Here is a 23186-nt window from a genome sequence, read left to right as displayed (position 1 = left end):
TTTTTCAAAATAGCAGTTTTTTTCCACACTTGGAAGTGAATTTATTTGTGTTTTATTCAGATTTTTGGTTTTTGTTTTGAAAATGTTTGAATTCATAAAGGTGATTTATTTATTGCCGTTTATATTTATTTGTATTCTTTTAATATCTCCTTTTATACATTTTTCTTAATTTATACCATTTTATTATTATTATTTTTTTGTTGAAGTTTTCGAGGGCAGCCGATTAATTAAAAATGTTTGGACCAATCAGAAAATGTCATTGAAAAATTTTATCTTAACCTGCCGGCAAAGCAACTTTTGAATGATGCGATTTTCATTCACCGTCAGAAATGAATTTTGACTTTGCAAATAAAGTTTTTGATTTTGAATGTGCATTTCTATGTGAATTCAAGTCACATGACCAGAAATTGTGAGAAAGATTAACTTTAATGTTAAATGTATGGAATTTGAATTGCAATACTTGCAATTGGTGAGTGTTTTTCTCTTGGAAAATTTCACAATAAAACACTCAAATTATTCTTTTTTTGTCTTATTCTCACAACTAGACTATCCCAAATGTACTTACTTTTTATAGTATGGACGGGATCAAGACCATCAAAAACAACTACCACATTTTCTCGCATATAAGCCGTATTTGTAACAAAAAAAAAAAAAAAAATATATATATATATATATATATATATATATATATATATATATATATATATATATATTCTTGAGACAAACAACCTTTTAACGTCACTTTTAAAAACCACAAAACAGGACTTTAAATAGCTCCAATTTATTTAAATAAATTATTAACCAGCGACAAAAGGAAATGAATAAAAAATAAATATTGGTGTACTAAAATAAAGCAAAAGTGTAAAAAAAAATTATTTTGAACTTCACAGTGGCAGAATAATACAAAAACAATAACAAATTAAAAAAAACTATCTGTGCTACATAAATCTACTTTTTGGCTTTTGTTTGCTACATTAATTAAATCAATTTGGCCTCCGTTTTTATCATAAAATAAAAAAAATGTAAAATGATCACCAAACACAACAATAGTTCGTCATATCGCATCAAAAAATAATTTTGACCAAAGACAGAACATGCATCATTCACAATAAATATACATTAATTAAATATCAGGACTAATTTATTCATTAATTGCGAACTTACTGTAAACATTTACCAGCAGGGGCAGTATTCCTCACTGTCTTCATTGATTTGATAATTTGAGCAAATCTGCCAACCAATGAAAAACGGGGCGTTATTTTTCGCATTTGGTCTGAATCCAATCCCCAAATCAGCAGCTTCAATGTGTTGGGTTCGGGTTGGTTTGTTTGCGTTTTTTTTTGTTCCTCTGTGATTTTCTTCTAAACAGCAGTGTATATTTTGTAATCAGCCATTGTCTGCCTATTAAAACCCTGTGTTTTTTTGTTAGTCATTGTCGGATCGGCTGCCTTGTCTGCTTTCCCCTGCTTTGTGTGTACCATGCCTTGCTCCCTGTTCCCGTGACCGGACGTTTGGTCGTCGGTCTTTTGGTCGCCGGTCTTTTGGTCGCCGGTCTTTTAGTTGCCGGTCTTTTGGTCGCCGGTCTTTTGGTCGCCGGTCAAATGGTTGTTTACTGTTGAAAACAGCTCTCAAAATTATATTCATGAGAGTTTAATATCTAAGAGAGAGAGTTTAATATCTAAGTACTGTTTAATATATAAGTACTGTTTAATATCTAAGCACTGTTTCATATCTAAGTACTGTTTAAGATCTAAGAGAGTTTAATATCTAAGAGAGAGTTGAATATCTAAGTACTGTTGAATATCTAAGTACTGTTGAATATCTAAGTACTGTTGAATATCTAAGTACTGTTTATTATCTAAGTACTGTTGAATATCTAAGTACTGTTTATTATCTAAGTACTGTTTAATGTCTTAGTACTGTTGAAACCAGCTCTCAAAATTATATTCATGAGAGAGAGTTTAATATCTAAATATCTCTTGTTTTCAACAGTACTTCGATATTAAACTCTCTCTCTTAAATATTAAACTCTCTCTCATGAATATAATTTTGAGAACTGGTTTCAACAGTAAACTATCTGTCACCATTTGACCGGCGACCAAACGTCCGAGCACCCCTGTCCCATGTTCTTCCTTCCCCCCTTGTCTTCCCATCACGTTTGATTTTGTGATTAAATTTCCAAGTTCTTGCTATTTCCTAAAAATTCCTAGCTTAAAAATGATCCATTCCAAGTCCCTGACTGCATCCCTTCATTTGGGTCTTACACCAACATCCCACCTTGGACATCACACCCGAAACGTAACAAAACGAGTCAACAAGGAACCTTAAAATACCTCAAAACCAACATTAAGTAACTTATTAATGGTAAACCCCAGTTTGGGAGCCATATATTTGACACCACTGACCTTAATAGTAGTCGAATCATTGGAAAATCGATGTCACTCAAATCTCCCATTCTCAAAAAACAACAACAAAAGACAAGTCATCAGCAATTGGTCGATTATGGTCACCTGACTTACTACTTCCTACTTCTTGGGAGTAATCTTGTCAAGTCCTGGCCAGGCGAGGATGTGATAACGAGGCAAGGTGCCTTCCATTAGCCTTTCCATCCACAAGCTTAATCGGTCCAGCTTGTGGTGGATCTGGAGGGTGCCGGTGCTGCGAGACCGGGTCGATTTACGTGACGGCGGATCCTGGCGAGGAGCCCCACGCCACTTTTTCACCGTTTCGTCCTCTGCCATCTTGGCGTCTGGGTCTTCGCCGGTGTAGACTGGCTTGAAGAGACAAAAGTACTTTTTATGGCCGTTGAGCGCTAGCACGTAGCCGGCGTAGTTGGCGTGGTCAATGGCGTCTTCGTCCCCGTAGATTTGAGTGGCGTCCTGGACGCCGTCGAGCAACGTGCGCATCCATTCGTTGTGTTTGTCTGTATTTAGGAAGGAGAAATGTAGTGTTGGGCTCCTGGAAAATTAAGGTGTTTGTTAATGTTATTTTTTGACCTTAAAAAAACAAACCAAAAATGCACATACCGTATTTTCACAACTATAAGGTGCACCACATTATAAGGCGCACCCCCAATGAATGACATTTTTTCCATATATAAGACGCACTGTATTATAAGGCGCACTGTCTATTTTGGAGAAAATGTAAGACTTTTAAGTGCGCCTTATAGTCGCGAAAATACGGTAATTGCTATTGACTTCCAGGTATGAAGCACACACTTTTAGAGCCAGCCATTGTTGATGTTTTGGATTTTTTGGTTTAAAATCTTACAGTGGGGGAGGAGCTATATGATGGAAGATTTTGTAAACTAAGATGGCATCTGCATCTTTAACAGTATTGTTTCAGTTCAGGCGTTTGTGTTTTTTAATATCCGACAGCGGTGGTTTTTTGTTTTCTGTTTTTTCCATATATAAGGCGCACTGGATTATAAGGCTCACTGGATTATAAGGCGCACTGTCTACTTTGGAGAAAATTTAAGACTTTTAAGTGCGCCTTATAGTCGTGAAAATACGGTATATCAACTTTGTTCTTTATTTAAAATGACTGATGCGAATGAAACAAAATCAAAATGAAATTAAAATGTTATCCAAGACTGATATTGCAAGTTGTATTTAATTCTAAATTGTTTTGAATTTGTCATTTAAAGTTGTTTCAATGTGATTTTATGCGCAATGGTTCATGTGTTCTAACATTAGCTTTCTAAACGGCACTCAACTACTAGAATAGAAAATGTTTTTGGATACTTCTTATTCATTTTAATGCATTAATAAATCACATTTTGTTTTTCTTGGAGGACTGCGGAATGAGTTCGAGAATTATTATATATAAAATATTAGTCTACTTACAAAAAATCCAAGTTATGAAACCAGTTGATTTTGTAAGTAAAGGTACCACCAATGTTCCCTCTAATTTTTTGTATGTCTGGGCAGAAAGACAACCTGCCTGAGCACACTGAGTACCAGTGTGATGACATCATCATTGCTCGCCATGGGCACACCAGTATCACAAATGGCATAAGCAGGTGTATGTCAATGTTCCCTCTGATTTGTTATGTAAAACATGCTGTAAAACACGGAAAACATAAGAGTGGACAGAGCTACTGCCACTGGCTGCCGTGTAAGCGGCGCCATCATGGGGAAAGGGGTAAAAAAAAGTTTGGATTTGATTGACTGCGCGCCATATGATTGCTGCTGCGCAGAGAAGATGTGAGTAGTGCGCAATTGCGCACAGCTTAGAGGGAACATTGCTAATGAGGATCAAGTGCTTGAAATGAGATGAATTTTGAAGTTACCCGGTGAAAGAGTAGACTTCTTTGGCAAACTTGCTGAGCAGAATACTCTCAGAGGCATTGGTGAGCACCAGCACGATGTTCATGTGACCCGGTCTCAACTTCACCAGGTTGCTGATGTAGGTGATGTCAGTCAACTCCGTCACCTCCACAAACTTCTTCCTGGGAGGCCGACTCAATGTAAAGGTAAAGTCAAGTCACGTTAAAAGTTCAAAAATTCAAAAGGCTTTACAGTGGTACCTCGACATAAGAGTGCCCTGACGTACGAGCAATTTGAGATACGATTAAAATTTGGAGGAAATATTTATTTTGAGATAAAAGACAAGTTTTGTAATGTCTGTGTAGGAGTTTTTTTTTCAGTGTTTTTTGACTCGTTAGGCCAAGGGTGTCAGACTCGGTTGGTTCGCGGGCCGCTTTAACGTCAACTTGATTTCAAGTGGGCCTGACCATTTTAGATATATACTATTAAGATAATTTTTAAATAAATGGTTTAAAAGAACTGGATTAAAATCCCTGAATATTCAGTTTTTTATAGATCTAAAACAATGTTTATTTTAGCTTTTTTTAAATATATTTTTAGATTTTACAAAATGATTTTTGAACTAAAAACAGAAAAAATTGTCAATAAAATTACAATTATTGATTTAAAAGGGGTGAAATCAAGAAATGTAATATACATCTATACTCTTCATTTCAATTTGATCCTAAAACAGAAAGTCGGCACTCATCATTTACTTTCCCGGGCCACACAAAATGATGCGGTGGGCCAGATTTGGCCCCCGGGCCTCCACTTTGACACATGTGCGTTAGTCAGTGCGAATGAGCTTTCTCGCCAATCAGAGAGGAGTATATACTAGTTCCCGTTGGCAAGTGGTCGTGCTTCATCCTATTGTAAGGACATTTGTGTGCATCATTTTGGGAATATTTTGAAGGGAATACAAAAGCAAACAACCCTCGATAGGTTGCATCTGAAAGTCAGGGTGGGGGCGGAGCCAATAGATCCAACCCGGGAGAAGAAAGGTATCAAAATTTAAAACAAAATTAGAATTAAGTTTAGTGTAAAGTTAGATGAAATCAATTTTTGAGTGTATAACATAATAGCAATAATGTATTACTATTATAACAACCTTTATTGCACAGAAGGGATGATGTGTCGTGCTAATGTAAGTATTTTTTTCCCCTTACGCCTTGAATAGAGAACCAAAGTATTTACCTTGATGCGGCACCGCTTCCTGTTTTCATTCCATCTTTGGCTTTAGGTTTTGGGGCGTTTTCGTCACTTGAGTCACTGGAGAGACCCCCACGCCGCCCCCCCAAAAAAGATGAAATGATGAGTTATGTAGCTTTAAGGCACAGTCAAGCTCACCTGAATGCTTGGATGACCACTGTTCCAAAGAGGATGAAGAGGGCCAAGAAGATGAGGGACAATAAAGGCATCATCTCACGCCTGGAAATCAGTAAAAAATTTAAAAAAAATCAGCACTGAGAGCCCAATTTTTGTTTCATACAAAAAACAATTCAATGTGATGAATAAAGATACCCTGCATTGGTTTATAATGGCTTTTTTAGCTGGGCATTTTTGCTTTATTGTGCAAATTTAGTTTGAGTAGTGGAAGTATTGGTTCATAACTGTGGATAATTCATAACTCATTAACATAGTAGATTTTTTTTCTCAAATGGAAAGGTTAGCATTGAGTGCTTTTATTGGTTATTTTTCTGTTCACTTGTTTGTTTGTTGTTGCTTAATATGCACTTTATATATGTTGTTAACTACTTATTATGCTGACTTCTTATTTATTTATTACTATTCAATACTGTTACAGTTATTATTCATTGTTATTTATTATTTGTTTGGTCTAGGTATTTGTGAAAATCCCTACTTATTTTTGTTGTTGACTTCTTATTATGCTGACTACTTATTTATTGATAAATATTATTGTTATTATTGATTGATGTCATAATTGTGACTATATATTTAATACTTATTTTTGATTGATGACATAGTTGTGACCATTTATTTTTTATACTTATTATTGATTGATGCATTATTTGAAACTATTTATGTATTACTTATTATTGATTGACGACATATTTGTGAATATTTATTCACCGAATTGATGGCATATTTGTTTTTATTATTGATTCATGATATATTTGTTTGTTTGTTGTTATTTGAGCACTTTTTGTTGTTGAATACTAATGACATTGATTACTCATTTAATATTATTTATTGATTATTTATGTTTCTGTTGTTTGCTGGTTATTTGTGCACTTCCCTACTTATTTATGTTTTTGACTACTTATTATGCTGACTATTATAAAATATGATTCATTTATTATTCTTAGCTATTAATTATTTGTTTGTTGTTGTTGTTTGTGCACTTTGTGGTGAAACTTTAAATATCATTATACTTGTATAATGACAATTAAAACATTCAATTCAATGTTTTGATGCCATTGACGACAGCAGTCCAATCAAAATTGACTCCATGAATAATAAATTCCAATATTTGTGATCAATTCATAAAGGCTAATTTTACCCACCAGTTATTATGCAGAATGTCATCCATGACTTCGGAGAGGTAACCATAAAATGCGTAGATCCATTGGATAACAAACATCTACAGACAGAAAAACAGAAAAAAAATTATTAATGGATATTTCAGTCGAATTTCAACTTCTCAAATTTAAGGTCATACAGATGCAAACTCGTTATTAAGCTCCGGTAACACTGCGTCATGGATGAGGATTGACGGGTCCTTTTGGAGTCGCTCCAACTCTTCCACCAGGCGCTGCTTATCATCTTCACTGCCGTTCCAAGTGGTCACTGGCTTGAAAAAGGCTTGCCCGGCAGAATTTCGCCTCTCTAGGATCACCACCTGTGTAAATCACACTCACCGTCAGCAAATCCCGCCCGAGGGGAGACTTTTTGCATGGCAACGCGCTCGTAACATAACATAAACACATTTAAATGAACTTGGATTACGATGCAGAAACACTCAAAAATACATTTAATCTAACCTTACACTAAACTACCTCTCGTGTCCGCCGTCTGCTCGTATATCAAAATTTGACTCGTATCTCAAGTTAAATATTTGCTCATAATGTGTCTCGTATCTCATGATAAATATTTGCTCATAATGTGTCTCGTATCTCATGATAAATATTTGCTCAAAATTTGACTCGTATCTCAAGATAAATATTTGCTCAAAATTTGTCTTGTATCTCAAGATACATTTTTCCTCAAAATTTGTCTCGTATCTCAAGACAAATATTCACTCAAAATTTGTCTCGTATCTCAAGATAAACATTTGCTCAAAATTTTTCTCGTTTCTCAAGACAAATATTTGCTCAAAATTTTGCTCGAATCTCAAGATAAATATTCACTTAAAATTTGTCTCGTATCTCAAGATTAATATTTGCTCAAAATTTTCCTCGAATCTCAAGATAAATATTTGCTCAAAATTTGTCTCGTATCTCAAGATAAATATTTGCTCAAAATTTTGTTCGTATCTCAAGATAAAACTTTGCTCAAAATTTTACTCGTATCTCAAGATAAATATTTGCTCAAAAATTGTCTCGTATCTCAAAATAAATATTTGCTCAAAATCTTGTATCTCAAGATAAATATTTGCTCAAAACTTTCACTTGTATCTCAAGATAAATATTTGCTCAAAATGTGTCTCGTATCTCAAGATAAATATTTGCTCAAACTTTTACTCGTATCTCAAGACAAATATTTGCTATTTTTTTACTCGTATCTCAAATTGCTCATATGTCAGGGCACTTGTATGTCAAGGTACCATAGTAAATATGTCCTGCGTTTCATTTGTACGGTTTATTATCGCTTAATAAGGGTAATTGGCCGAGGTTGACAGATATGGATGTGATTGGACTAACATACCCGAGGTGGCAGCCAATCCTGCGAGCTCTCTTTGCCGGTTCTCAGGATGCTACATAGCGGTTGCTGTAGTTGTTGGTAAACATATGCAAATCTCACGACTTCCCTGGTGTTGCTGGAGGCCAGAGACAAAAAGGCGCGGTTCCCTGAAGAAAAGCTCTCGTCGTCACCGGTAATTAGCAGCACGCAATATCTGGTGTGTAGTCGGGGGGGAAAAAAATAGTGGATAGTGAGATTTATCGAATTTGATGGCATGGGAAAAGGGACGATTTGCTTACTTCCTTCTTCTGTGGAACTGCTTTACGGGACAGAGCTCGTCAAAGAGTTTTTGATTGACCAGTCTTGGCGCCAGCAGGAATTTATTGTTGGACATGAACTCGTCGATAATCTGCTTTTTCATTCCTTTGGTCTGCAGAGAACATTGACAATTGTATTGTATTCATTGCTTTTTTTTTAAATAAATGGATTAAAAGAACTGGATTAAAAGCCCTGAATATTTATTTTATAGATCTAAAACAATGTTTATTTTAGCTTTTTTTTTAATATATTTTTTTAGATTTTACAAAATTATTTTTGAACTAAAAACACAAAAAAATGGATTAAAAAAGTACAATTATTGATTTAAAAGGGGGAAAATTAGGAAATTTAATATAAATCGATACTCTTCATTTGAATTTGATCCTAAAACAGAAAGTCGGCACTCATCATTTACTTTCTCGGGCCGCACAAAATGATGTGGCGGGCCAAATTTGGCCCTTGGACCGCCACTTTGATACCTGTGGTGTAAACTTTTGTTGGGGATTTTTTCAAAGTATGTTTTTTGTAAAACTGATCTCGTTTTACCCATTTCGGCTCTAATCCGGATCGTCTTGGTCACTGGTGGAAGACGAAAACGCCATTGTCAACTGCTAATCTTGTCATACCTTAAGCTTGAGATCCCCTTTTCACTATATAAATATAGCGCGTCAACAAGCAATGTACCCAATCAGTCAAGTCGACAGCATCACACAACGACATCTACCTAAACCTTGAATTTAGTGCGTACAAAAGGCGCACTGACTGATTGGGCGCCCCATCCACTTAACAAAAAATGGTAGACTTTTAAGTGCGCCCTATGTGAGTAAATATGTACCATGTTGCATTTGTATGTTCCTTAATCGCTTAATAAGGGGAATCGCCATCATTAATAAGGGGAGCAATTGACTGAGATTGACAGATGTGAATGATTTACCTGTATGATGTCAGCCGGGTTGTCCGTGTTCTCTTTGAAAACCAGCATGGTCGGGGCGTAACTGTTGATATTAAACTGCCTTTGGAGGTTGCTGGTTTCGGCGAGGCCCTGGTCTACGTAGCCAAACTGAATGTAGTCTTTGTAGGCGAAAGCTGTCAGCTATGAAAAAGGACAAAGAGGGAAACAATTAAAGATGTTAGAGTGGGAAACGTAATTGGAAAAATCGATGTTAGGCCCACTTTATATAATAACGGGACGACAGGCACTTGGTCAAACAGCAGAACGTGTGGCTTGTTGACTTCATGCCAACTATTCAAGAATTGCTGGTTGTTCTTGTCGTTCACCTAATAAGAAAAAATAGGTTTTGGGTATACTGGGTTTTAGGTTATTAGGGATGCACAGTAATTTCTCGATTATCGTGGTTAATGTAGAACAAAGATGGCCGCGATAAATGAAAAACCGTGAAGCAGGCCCACACCTATGTGTTTATCTTTTTTAAATATATATTTATATTGGATTAGATTTGATAACTTTATTCATCCCGTATTTGGGAAATTTGGTTGTCACAGTAGCAAGACTGAGGATGCAGAAATAGAAAAGGCATTTTAGATAGGTAATAAGTAAGTTAATAAATAAATACATTAGAAAATATATAAATAAGTGTGTTGTCGAAATATAAATACATATACACATATAAGCACATATATAGATTCATATATGTTCATGCATGCATAATTTATATATATTTTTAATTGATTTGTTTATTTTTATTTTTCTATTGATTTATTGATTTATTTTAATTTTTGCATGATTATTTACATTTTTCTATTTATTTTCCTATCTATTTATATTTTTCAATGTATTTATTTTTACCTTTCTATTTCTTTATTTGTCTATTTATTTATTCATATTTTTCTATTTGTTTATTTATTTATATTTTCTATTTATTTATATTTTCTATTGATCTATATTTTCTATTTATTTATATTTTCTATTTATTTATATTTTCTATTTATTTATATTTTCTATTTATTTATATTTTCTATTTATTTATATTTTCTATTTATTTATATTTTCTATTTATTTATATTTTCTATTTATTTATATTTTCTACATATTTATATTTTCTATTTATTTATATTTTCTATTTATTTATATTTTCTATTTATTTATATTTTCTATTTATTTATATTTTCTATTTATCTATATTTTCTATTTATTTATATTTTCTATTTATTTATATTTTCTATTTATTTATATTTTCTATTTATTTATATTTTCTATTTATTTATATGTTCTATTTATTTATATTTTCTATTTATTTATATTTTCTATTTATTTATATTTTCTATTTATCTATATTTTCTATTTATTTATATTTCCTATTTATTTATTATAATGTTTGTATTTAATTATTTATTATTTATTTTTATTCATTTATTTATTTTTTTATTAGATTTTTTTTACTTTTGTGCTGAGTTATAGTAGCAAGTGGAGGACAGCGGAGTAGCTTCCACTTGCGAGTTTTAGCGTGGATTTTCACATTTTATGACCTTATATAGAATAAAATAAAATAAAAATATTAACAAAAAAAATTGCTCCGAGAAAAAAAAAACATGATGCAGTGAAACCGCGATAATCGAGGGATTACTGTACATTTTCTTCTGCACTAGCATTATGTTGGAAATTAGCTATTTACCTTCTCAACCAGTCTTTGGGGAAGAAGGTCCTCCACGAATAGCATCAGATGCTCCTTTGCCACCGCGTAATGGAAGAAAGTCACTTTGCCATTGACAACTCCGAGTATGGACGGAGTACTATGAGCGCCCAGGTGATTGGCTAATCGTCTCTCGTAGCCGACGTCCACCACGCCGATTCCAACACCTAAAAAGATGATATGAAAGTCAATAGGTTCTGAAGACAGGGGTTAGCATTAGACCTCTGCAAGAGTATAGGATGCTAATGCGTTAGCGTCAACTCGATTTTATGTGGGCCGGACCATTTAAGATATAATATTTAGATTTTTTTTATTTACAAATGATTCAAAATCCCGGAATATTCTGTTTTTTTATGGATCTAAAACAATATTTATTTTAGCTTTTTTTAACTATATTTTTAGATTTTAGAAAATTATTTTTGAACTAAAAACTGAAAAAAATGATTAAAATATTACAATTATTGATTTAAAAGGGGGAAAATGATGAATTTAATATACATCTATACTCTTAATTTAAATTTGATCCTAAAAAAGAAAGTTGGCACTCAATATTTACTTTCCCGGGCCACACAAAATGATGCGGCGGGCCAGATTTGGCCCCCGGACCGCCACTTTGACACGGGTGGTAGACAAAAAAATAAAAAAATAGCAAGAGCTGGTTAATAGCTTTTGCGTAAATTATGTAAATTTACTCAACTTCTTTAAAGAACCAGAACATATTCTTGTGCTTTAAATGTTTACAACACACTTGTTTTGCTTATTCAATAATTACATTGGTCTATTATGCAAAAAAATGAAATATGCCAGATTAGTGGTTAGCGTGTCGGCCTCACAGCTCTTGGGTCCTAAGTTCGAATCCAGGTCATGTCCACCTGTGTGGAGTTTGCATGTTCTCCCCCAGGCCTGCGTGGGTTTTCTCCGGGTACTCCGGTTTCCTCCCACATTCCAAAAACATGCATGATAGGCTGATTGGACACTCTAAATTGCCCCTAGCTATGATTGGTTGTCCATCTCCTTGTGCCCTGCGATTGGCTGGCCACCGATTAAGGGTGTCCCCTAGCTTTGACCCTTAGTCAGCTGAGAAGGGCTCCAACACCCCCTGCAACCCTAATGACGGTAAAGCGGTTCAGAAAATGAATGTAAAAATGATTCCCTGTGTGAATGGATTTAAAAGATATACCTACTCTCCTCCAAACACAAAAAATTATAAAGAATGAATGCTGGAAACGTGTCAGTTAATGATCGAAAATTAAAAACTTTGTTGTTTTTGGCAAAGATAAATAAAGCTTTCTTTTCAATTGTTTTTAAAATCCATACCTAGCGCTTCCATTTCCTGAACCACCTCTTTCCACACCGGCTCGATGTGGATGCAGTTGAAACACCAGTCGGAAGTAATCTTGATCAAGTAGGGTCTCTTGAAACTGTCGGGTACCACGTCGATCACGTACTGATTAAAGCCGAGCGAGTGTTTGCTATCGCTAAAGTCGCGCTGAGTCCTGCTGTTGAACGGGAAGAAGAACTCTTCAAAGTTAAAGTTGTCGCGCCGCGGGCCTCCGTACGGGAAAGCGTCATCCGTCTGTCCATAACGGTCGTAGTTGGCCCGTTTTTCTCCGCTGGATAGAATCTAGAGAGTGGAGAGATGTATTGGTTATCTTTTACAACACTTCATAAATCGTTATTTACTACAGATATTCCCTTAGTTTAGAATCTTCAAACAATTAAAAACAATTATTACAACAGCTACCAAAATATAAGCATAATATACAGTGTTCCCTCGCTACTTCGCGCTTCAGCTATCGCGGACTCAGAGCTTCGCAGATTTTTTTCAGGAAAAATAAATAAAAAATATAAAGATATAAAGTTAAAATTATAAATTACATCATTTTACAAGAGATGGAAACAAAATATTCAATAAGAATTAGTAATTGCATCAAAGAAATGGTCAATAACATGGTGAGAGTTCAGGAATGGCATTGATGACGTCATGGCTGTTTACAGGCGTATCTTCACCGCCCAAAAAAAACAATGTTCACAACTCCCAATAACAATGTTTCTTATGCGGCAAAAAAACTGCAGAAGATCCTCCATACGGACTACTATGATGTTTTTGCTTGGTGGTGCTTTTGTGCACGTGTTACACATTTCTTTAAGCATTTTAGAAGGGCCACGCCTACTTCGCGGAAATGCACTAATTGCGGGGGGTCCCGGTCCCCATTAACCGCGATAAGCCAGGGAACACTGTATTTTACAACACTTCATAAATCCTTCTTTACAACGGATATTCCCTTAGCTTAAAATCTTCAAACAATTAAAAACAATTATTAAAACAGCCACCAAAATATAAGCATAATATAACTAAATGTTTATGTCTAATCCCGCTTCGGTGGAGGGTTGCAAAATATTTCTTCAAACTAATATTCATCATTACTTTCGGATTTACCCCCAAAATAAGTGTGTACAGTTTTCCCTCGATTATCGCGACTCCACTTCACATTTTTTTCTGCTATTAATTATTTAAAAAATAAAATAAATTAAAAAATAAAATATATATATATATATATATATATATATATAATTTGAGGTTATTATTGGTGATGTTTTATGTGTCACAGCTGTAGTTGCAATAGGGTTGGATTGATTAAGACATAGCTGAAGGTGTCTCTAGAAAATTCACGGACCGCCACTGATATTATATATATCGCGATATTTGAGGGATTACTATACCTACTTTTCAGCATTTGTCTGTTTACCTCGTACGATTTGGTAATCCTGATGAACATATCCTCAGCTCCGGGATTTTTGTTTTTGTCAGGATGCCTTAAAAAGAACGTACTATTATTACATGGTGGCTAAAAAGCCTGTGTCATGAGTGTTCTAAAATCACTGACCATTCTCTAGCCAGACGTTTGTACACTTTCTTAATCTCCATTTGGCTTGCAGCTCGAGTGAGACCCAAAGTTTTGTAAGGGTCCATCTCCACTCCACCATGAGTCGCTGCTAACTCCAGAGCAGAGAGGACCACCATGACAGCTAGTGGCAGAGACATCTTCAACTCTGTCATTAAACTGTTACCTAAACACAAGAATACATGGTGAAGATGTTGAAAAAGTAGATTATCTGATTAATCACTACCATATTTTCTCACATATAAGCCGTATTTGCAACTCAAAGAAATGATGACTGCATCAAGGGCAACGTTCCCTCTAAGCCAGCGGTGTCAAACATACGGCCCGTGGGACGTATCCGGTCCGTCTGGTGGTTTGGTACGGCCTGAGGAAGAAAGCTGCATTGTAATTAAAATATAGACATTTTCTTTTAAATTTGGATTTCTTGTATTATCCGCTAGGGGCGCAGTGTTTTAGTACGTGCAGACAACTGAACAACATTTATTTATGTTCTTATGTTATTCTCTTGTTCATAATGTTTTTTTGTATTTAAACACACCCTAACCCTAACCCTAACCCTAAACCCTAACCCCTTACCCCTTACCCCTTACCCCTTACCCCTTACCCCTTACCCCTTACCCCTTACCCCTTACCCCTTACCCCTTACCCCTTACCCCTTACCCCTTACCCCTTACCCCTTACCCCTTACCCCTTACCCCTTACCCCTTACCCCTTACCCCTTACCCCTTACCCCTTACCCCTTACCCCTTACCCCTTACCCCTTACCCCTTACCCCTTACCCCTTACCCCTTACCCCTTACCCCTTACCCCTTACCCCTTACCCCTTACCCCTTACCCCTTACCCCTTACCCCTTACCCCTTACCCCTTACCCCTTACCCCTTACCCCTTACCCCTTACCCCTTACCCCTTACCCCTTACCCCTTACCCCTTACCCCTTACCCCTTACCCCTTACCCCTTACCCCTTACCCCTTACCCCTTACCCCTTACCCCTTACCCCTTACCCCTTACCCCTTACCCCTTACCCCTTACCCCTTACCCCTTACCCCTTACCCCTTACCCCTTACCCCTTACCCCTTACCCCTTACCCCTTACCCCTTACCCCTTACCCCTTACCCCTTACCCCTTACCCCTTACCCTTACCCTAACCCTAACATGTCACCGAGTCCTGTCTACTGGAAGATAGAACTGACCTTTACCCCAGAATGCAGACCTAGAAGGATGCTTAAGAAATTGCTGATGCAGTGTGATCGCTATCCAACAACCTTCGTGATTACTCGCATATTGTCGTAAATGTGGATGCTCTTTTAGCTTGATAATGGATTTTTTTGGCCGAATGGAGGCTTGTTTGTTTATCTGTCACCTGTGAATCGTCATCTGACTCGTATCGCCAAATATGAGGCAATACATACATTATGTCACCATCAAATGGATTATCACTAAAAACAAAAGCTGTTCCTCTCGAAAAACATCCATAGTTTTGCAAATATAATCATTTTTTAAATGAAACCGAGGATAAAAAGTAGGACAGCAAGCTTAAAATGTGTTTTTCTGCTGTTACAGACACGCATTACACATTTTGAAATGACATTGCAAGATATTATTTTATGATATTATACGAATTGGCAATGGCCACATGCTGATAGCAGAAAAAAATACATTTTATAGAGACTATATCTCATCCTATTCGATCCCAAATGACGTGACATGCCATGATTCTATTCGTGAGTAAATGAACAGATATTTGATTGTTATGGCGTTTTAAGGCAGAAATGAGCTGTAGATTTAAATCATGGTACCTGAAGCAGTAATCAACCGGCACTACCCCACATTTTTACGGCAGGTGTCGATGTTCGTCACGGACTTGATGGAGATGGACGACGACGATGACTCCTTCCTAACTGATTCTGGGTAAAAATGTAATTTTACAACCCAGCAATAAGTGAAAATACTTTATTTGTTTGTATGTACTTTAGAACAGATGTGATGCTCTGCTTCCCGAACGGCAACGAGCGTTCACAGTCTTAACCAATCAAGGACACCCATTTTCATCAATTCCCCCAAGTTGGCCAATCACAAGCCAGAAGGATATAAACAAGGAAGTGGCATTTTTATCGGCCAAAAAGAAGATGCACTGAAATAGTATGGGTGTTCTCTTTAAAATACGATTTGGGGGAATACGATGTTGTGGAATGCGGGGTTGATTTTGTATCATACAACAGAGATAAATCTACTGTTAAGGAGTAAGTTATTTAATAAGTAAAATATATTTAAAAAATAACGGAGAGGCGCCAGTACAAGGGAGAATGATCATAAAAACCATGTCATCTCTACCTAGAAATAAGCCATTTTTTGGCTGATTACAAACTAATTTTAGTTTTTTTTCCAGCATACAGCCCACATTAATGCAGTTTGTTATGAACCCAACCTGTTCGTCCAAAATTAGACGAGTTCAAATAAATTTCAACGGAAAAACTCACATAGGCTAAGGAAAATATCTGACGTAAGATGGCTTCCAGAAGTAACTGCGTCTTTAGAGAGCTACGCATTCATAGATTCTATCTATGCCTCAAATTTCGGTGACCTCATTCAAAACAGAGCCACAACACGAAAACCAGGAAGTCAGAGCTTTAAACGAAACAACAAAATCCTCCACTTTTCTTGTTTTGTTTATCTTTTGAATCCAGATTTAATTTAAACATCAATATACTACTGAATGGGGAATGGAGGATTGTCACAAGAAGATTCTTCGGCGTTATAGGATAAATATTGTCACTAGTTTGGATCCTTCAAGTCTCTACGACCGTCTTCTCGATAAGGGCATTTTCACTTCAGATATGATCGAGAAAATTAAGGTATGAAAAGAAGAATTCTGAAAAGTTTAGGACTATGGAAGAAAATGGAAATTGGTTTACTTTGGAGTCCATGTCGCGCTGATGACCTTCTCCATATTGAGGTTAACCTAAACCACAGGTGTCAAAGTGGCGGTCCGGAGGGCTAATATGGCCCGCCGCATCATTTTTATGTGGCCCGGGAAAGTCAATCATGAGTGCCGACTTTCTGTTTCAGGATCAAATTAAAATGAAGATTATAGATGTATACTATATTTTCAGTTTTCCCCCTTTTAAATCAATAATTTCATTTTTATTCCATTTTTTCTGTGATTGTAGTTCAAAAATCATTTTGTAATGTCTAAAAAATATTTTCTGTTTTCCACTTTAATATGGAAAATAATTAAAGAAAAATGTGTTTTCCTTTTGAAATAAAAAAAACAAATGATTAAAAGAAATTTTCCCATACTAAGAAAAAAACTCAAATAAACATTGTTTTTAATGTTGTTATTAGTCCAGTTCTTTTAATCCATTTATGAAAAAAATCTAAATATTATATCTAAAATGGTCCAGCCCACATGAAATCGAATTGACGCTAATGCGACCCGCAAACCAACCCGAGTCTGACACCCTTGACCTAAATCAATGTTTCCTGTCTTAACAGAATTCTGGAACAAGACGAGACCAAGCCAGGCAACTGGCACGGGACCTCGAGACCCGTGGAAGTCTGGCCTTCCCCCTCTTTTTGGAATGTCTGGAGGATTCAGAGCACCACAGTTTGGCAAAACTTCTCCAAAATGGAGGACTTCAAGTTCAAGACCTAAAATCCAACGCCCTCCTTCACCCTCTTGTCAGGACTCGTCCAGTTTGTAAGTTTTTTTGCACTCACTAAAGTACAATTCCTCAAAAAAAGCTGAATTTAAAAAAAACAATATTTTTTTGTGCAGCTCCTGTACAGGATTTCCAGCAGCAATTAAGAACTGATCTAACAGGGACTTCAACACTATGTAAGTGAATGCATGCCATTGGCTTCAACATTTGTGTCAATAGCCTATTAATGCACATATGCTTATCTAACAGCGCCTAATTCGGAGAACATTAGGATTCAGAATCAGGCCAGAACCCGTATGCAAGGCAGGAAACGTCGGGACAGCCTTCAAGTAAGCACCAAATAATTCTGAACTTGAATATATTAAGAGTTACTTTCGCAATTGTGCACTACTCTCTTCTTCTCCGCACAGCAGCAATCATATGGCGCGCAGTAAATAAAATCCAAACTTTCAAAAAAATTTTTTAACCCCTTTCCCCATGATGGCACCGTTTATGCCAGGGGTGTCAAACATACGGCCCGCAGGCCGGATCCGGCCCGTCTGGTGGTTTGGTACGGCCCGGGGAAGAAAGCTGCATTGTATAAAAAAAATATGAATTTTCTCTATAATGTGTAGTTCTTGTATTATCCGCTAGGGGCGCAGTGTTTTAGTACGTGCAGACAACATGAATTGACATTTATGTTCTTATGTTATTCTCTTGTTCATAATATATTGTTCATAATGTAAAAGGAAAATTCTGTTAATAAACGGTCTGATAATTTACTCATTATTTGCACTAATTATTAGTATTAGTGACTAATACAAAGGAAAAAAGTGGGCTTATTGTTAGTTCTATGTCATTTTGCAATGAGTTTACTGGTCCGGCCCGCTTGATTTCAAAATGGGAGTTTGACACCCCTGGTTTACGCGGTAGCTAGTGGCAGTAGCTCTGTCCACTATTATGTTTTTTTGTGTTTTACAGCATGTTTTACATGAAAAATTAGAGGGGACATTGACATACATCTGCTTATGGCAAGTGTGATACTGGTGTGTCCATGGCGAGCAATGATGATGTCATCACACTGGTACTCAGTGCGCTCAGGGAGGTTGTCTTTCTGCCCAGACCAACAAAAAATTAGAGGGAACATTGGTTACCGTTCACTAAAGACAAATAGTATTACATTTTTCATAAATTCATAAATTTCCTGTTACACACAGGTCTACAAAATGGATGCCAATCCATGTGGACATTGCCTTATCATCAACAACGTGGATTTTAAGCCACAGAGCGAACTGAATAATCGCAACGGGTCCAACGTAGACTGCGACAAGATGGAGAGGCGGTTCAAAGAGCTCCACTTTCTGGTGGAAGTGAAAACCAACCTCAAACAACGGGTATGAATCTTCTTTTGTTCGTTGGTGAGTTGTACTTCAGGGTGGGATGTTAATACTTCTCGACATTTGGTTACAGGGGATCAAACATGAACTGTCTGAGTTATCCAAGAAAGACCATTCTTCGTACGATTGCTGCATTGTCGTCATTCTTTCACATGGGACGGAGGTAAAACGCTGTTGTAAAGACGTCAATTTGAATTACCGTATTTCCACGTCTATGCGGTGCATTGTATTTTTAGCCGCAGTGTCAGTAACGAGGGGTTAGGAGCATGTACAGTAATCAAGACCCAGTTTAACATTGCTCAGAAATTAGTTTAAATGCCCACTATCAGGTGTATACTCAATTTTATAGATTGGATTTTTGCTCAAAAAATAAGCTTTAATCTAATTTTGTTAATGTTAAAACACAGGTGTCAAAGTGGCGGCACGGGGGCCAAATCTGGTTCGCAGCATCATTTTGTGCGGCCCGAAAGAGGAAATCATGAGTGCTGACTTTCTGTTTTAGGATCAAATTAAAATGAAGAGTATAGATATATATTACATTTCCTGATTTTACCCCCTTTAAATCAACAATTGTCATTTTTATATATTTTTTTTCTGTGTTTTTAGTCCAAAAATCATTTTGTAAAATCTAAAAATATATAAAAAAGCTTTAAAAAAACCTGAATATTCAGGCCCTTTAATCCAGTTCATTTAATCCATTTATATATATAAAAAAACTAAATATTATATCTAAAATCATTTTTTGGTTGCAGTAAAATATCTTGGTGTTAGATAGTTAGCATGCGGGCTAGCTGCAGTTGTCAATTACATTGAAAGCAAAACAAAGGCTTTAACCAGCATTGTTATTCTCATTAAATAGCACAGTACAAAAATCCCTGTTTTAATTAGATATGATTATATTTTCAATCTCAAGGGTTTTTCTCATATAGTCATGGGTCATAAATGTAAGATATTTACCATTTTGAACCATGTGTTGATTTCAGGTGCGTCACAACCGCTTTCCCGGTGCCGTTTATGGTGTAGACGGCCTATACGTTCCAGTGCAGCAAATCACCAACTACCTCAATGGGAAACACTGTCCCTCCCTACAAGGGAAACCCAAACTTTTCTTCATCCAGGCCTGTGGAGGAGGTATCAAATTACACAGAACTTCAGTCATTTATTCATTTGCCGTACCACTTATCCTCACAAGGGTTCCATGTGTGCTGGAGCCTATCCCAGCCAACTATGGGCAGACAATTTAGAGAATGGGTGTCAGAATCGGGTTGGTTCGCGAGCCGCATTATAATGTCAACTTGGTTTAATTTGGGCCGGATCATTTTAGGTATAATATTTAGATTTTTTTTTATATAAATGTATTAAAAGAACTGGATTAAAAGCCCTGAATATGCCGTTTTTTATAGATCTAAAACCATGTTTATTTTTGATATATTTTTAGATTTCACAAAATGATTTTTGAACTAAAAACACAGAAAAAATGTGATTTAAAAATTACAAATATTGATTTAAAATGGGAAAAATAAGGGATTTAATATACATCTATACTCTTAGGAACTATTTTAGATATAATAATTCGATTTTGTTATTTTATAAATGGATTTAAAAAACTGTATTAAAACCCCTGAATATTCATTTTTTATAGATCTAAAACAATGTTTATTTGAGCTTTTTTTAAAATCAATTTTTAGATTTTACAAAATGATTTTTGAACTAAAAACACAGAAAAAAATTGATTTTAAAATTACAATTATTGATTTAAAATGGGAATAATAAGGAATCTAATATACATTTATACTCTTAAGGACCATTTTAGATATAATAATTAGATTTTGTTATTTTAGAAATGGATTAAAAGCCCTGAATATTCAGTTTTTTTATAGATCTAAAACAATGTTTATTTTAGCTTTTTTAAAATATATTTTTAGATTTTACAAAATCATTTTTGAACTAAAAACACAGAAAAAAATTGATATTTAAAATTACAATTATTGATTTAAAATGGGCTAAATAAGAAATTTAATATACATCTATACTCTTCATTTTAATTTGATCCTAAAACAGAAAGTCGGCACTCATAATTTACTTTCTTGGACCGCACAAAATGATGCGGTGGGCCAAATTTGGCCCGCGGGCCGCCACTTTGACACCTGTGTATTAAAGGCTTTTGTTTTAATTGATTTGATTTCTGTCACTGAGATGAAAAAGACTGCGGCTTCGAGGTGCCGTCTGATGAGCTGGAGGAAGCGTCCAGGGGCGGACCTGATGACCAAACGGACGCCATCCCCACGTCCTCGAGCAGCGACTCATTAAGCACATCTGATGAAATCGACGCTGTTGCCACTCTACCTACTCCTAGTGACATTCTTGTGTCTTACTCCACTTTCCCGGGTATGCCTCCATTTTTTTGATATTTAAGAATGACAGAAATGGTATTTGAATTTTGACCGATGGATCCCATTCAGGTTACGTGTCTTGGAGGGATAGCAAATCCGGCTCCTGGTACATTGAGACGCTGGACCGCATCCTTGAGGAAAATGCTGCCACGGATGATTTAGTCACCATGTTAATGATGGTGAGGACATGTTCAGATAACACTGGTTTATACAATTTAGAGATGAAAATGGCTAATTCGTACTACTGAATAGGAAAATAAAAGATGATAGTGGTAACTCTACGTCAGGGGTGGGCAAACTTTTGGGCTCGGGGGCCATATTGACTTTAAAAATTTGACAGATGGGCCGGGTCAGCACAAGATACGATAACATATAAAAAAGTGCATCCGTTAACAGTACATATGAAACATAAACAGAAAAAAAGGACTAAAGTATTAACATACTCATCACTCATCATTAAAGTAAAAAGTATAAAGTACAGAGTAAAGTAAAAAGGTAATTAAGTATTAAGAAATATTAAAATGCCATTTAAAAAAAAAGATAGAGGGGCTGTAAAACACGAAAAACAAATAAGAGTGGACAGAGCTACAGCCACTGGCTTCCGCGTGACAGCGCCATTTTGGGAAAAAACAAATAAATGAATAAATAGAAATAAAAGAAAACATTATTTGGACAACGTCGGTGGGCCGGATTAAATATCCTGATGGGCCACGGGCCGTAGTTTGCCCATACCTACTCTACTCTCAAAATCAACTGGAGTCATCACTTGGATTTTTCGTAAGTAGACTAGTACTTTATATAAAAATTCTCTAACTCATTCCGCAGTCCTCCCAAAAAAACTAAAATGTGATTCATTAATGCATTAAAATAAATAAGAAGCATTCAAAAACATTCTATTCTAGTAGTACAGTGCCGTGCAGAAAGCTAACGTTAGCATATGAACTCTTATGCATAAAATCACATTGAAACAACTTTAAATTATAAATTCAAACCAATTAAGCATTAAATAGAACTTGCAATACCAGTCATGGATATCGATTTAATTTAATTTTTGATTTAGTTTCATTCGGATCAGTCATTTTCAAATAAAGAACAAAGTTGCCATACTTGAAACACGAATTTTTTTTTAACATTACATTGGACATTTATCGCTGCTATTGCCATCATCATTTCAATCATATATGCATTTTTTGTATGTTTTTTTTAGGTCATCAATGAAGTTTCCCAAAACTCCGCAAAAGGCATCTACAAGCAAATTCCAGGTTCTTTTAACTTCCTACGCAAACTTCTTTACTTTCAGTCTTCAACACTTGGACAAAATTCATCTTAAAAAAAATTGTGTTATTTTGTACAACCAAAATTCTTTTCACGTGGAATAACAACATTTTTCAATATTTTAAAAAAAGTTTTGTACACAGAATCAGAAGTTTTGAGACATTTTCTCATTCAGATGAATAAGAAAATGTCCCAAAACTTTTGACCAAGGGTGTGTTTTAACGACCTATGACAAATGATACATTTTTGTGATAATTTTTTTTAGTTTTTCTCTATCAATTACAATGTGCTGTTTAGATTAGATATTTTGTAATGTTAGTTTATTTTCTATGTCAACGTTATTGCAATTTTCAGGTAATTTTGCTTCATTTTTACATCACAATCCCCATCAAAATGTGCTTTTTATAAACCAATTTTATCCAAATCAATTAAAATTTG

At 35.6% G+C, this 23186-nt stretch overlaps 2 protein-coding genes across 4 annotated transcripts; one reads left to right on the top strand and one right to left on the bottom strand.

Annotated features, from left to right (window-relative positions):
* Positions 1 to 810: 810 nt before the first annotated feature.
* Positions 811 to 16060, bottom strand: dnajc16 (DnaJ (Hsp40) homolog, subfamily C, member 16). Of its 3 annotated transcripts, XM_077730559.1 has the most exons (16): positions 15842 to 16060; positions 14283 to 14407; positions 14026 to 14209; positions 13888 to 13954; positions 12455 to 12761; positions 11120 to 11304; positions 9660 to 9764; positions 9421 to 9579; positions 8468 to 8598; positions 8193 to 8382; positions 6988 to 7167; positions 6833 to 6909; positions 5655 to 5735; positions 5502 to 5576; positions 4292 to 4462; positions 811 to 2958 (listed from the first exon to the last, which is right to left on the bottom strand). In XM_077730559.1, the coding sequence occupies exons 3-16, from the start codon at positions 14196 to 14198 to the stop codon at positions 2526 to 2528; spliced, it is 2334 nt and encodes a 777-aa protein (XP_077586685.1). In that variant the 5' UTR covers positions 14199 to 14209; positions 14283 to 14407; positions 15842 to 16060; the 3' UTR covers positions 811 to 2525. The 3 variants fall into 3 exon arrangements, with proteins under 3 accessions (XP_077586685.1, XP_077586664.1, XP_077586674.1); XM_077730538.1 differs by lacking the exons at positions 14026 to 14209; positions 14283 to 14407; positions 15842 to 16060 and having other exon boundaries at positions 13888 to 13949; XM_077730548.1 differs by lacking the exons at positions 14026 to 14209; positions 14283 to 14407; positions 15842 to 16060 and having other exon boundaries at positions 4292 to 4450; positions 13888 to 13949.
* Positions 16061 to 16356: 296 nt separating this feature from the next.
* On the top strand, positions 16357 to 23113 carry casp9 (caspase 9, apoptosis-related cysteine peptidase). Its single transcript, XM_077716753.1, has 10 exons — positions 16357 to 16897; positions 17538 to 17742; positions 17821 to 17880; positions 17954 to 18033; positions 18901 to 19077; positions 19154 to 19243; positions 20064 to 20211; positions 21277 to 21468; positions 21543 to 21652; positions 22681 to 23113. Exons 1-10 carry the CDS (start codon positions 16766 to 16768, stop codon positions 22801 to 22803), a joined length of 1317 nt encoding a protein of 438 aa, XP_077572879.1. The 5' UTR covers positions 16357 to 16765; the 3' UTR covers positions 22804 to 23113.
* Positions 23114 to 23186: the final 73 nt, after the last annotated feature.

Source organism: Stigmatopora nigra, chromosome 1 (genome assembly GCF_051989575.1).
Source record: "Stigmatopora nigra isolate UIUO_SnigA chromosome 1, RoL_Snig_1.1, whole genome shotgun sequence".
In the NCBI taxonomy this organism is placed as follows: Eukaryota; Metazoa; Chordata; class Actinopteri; order Syngnathiformes; family Syngnathidae; genus Stigmatopora; species Stigmatopora nigra.
The sequence above is the reverse complement of the archived record's forward strand: the minus strand, read 5'-3'. Positions and strand labels throughout refer to the sequence as shown.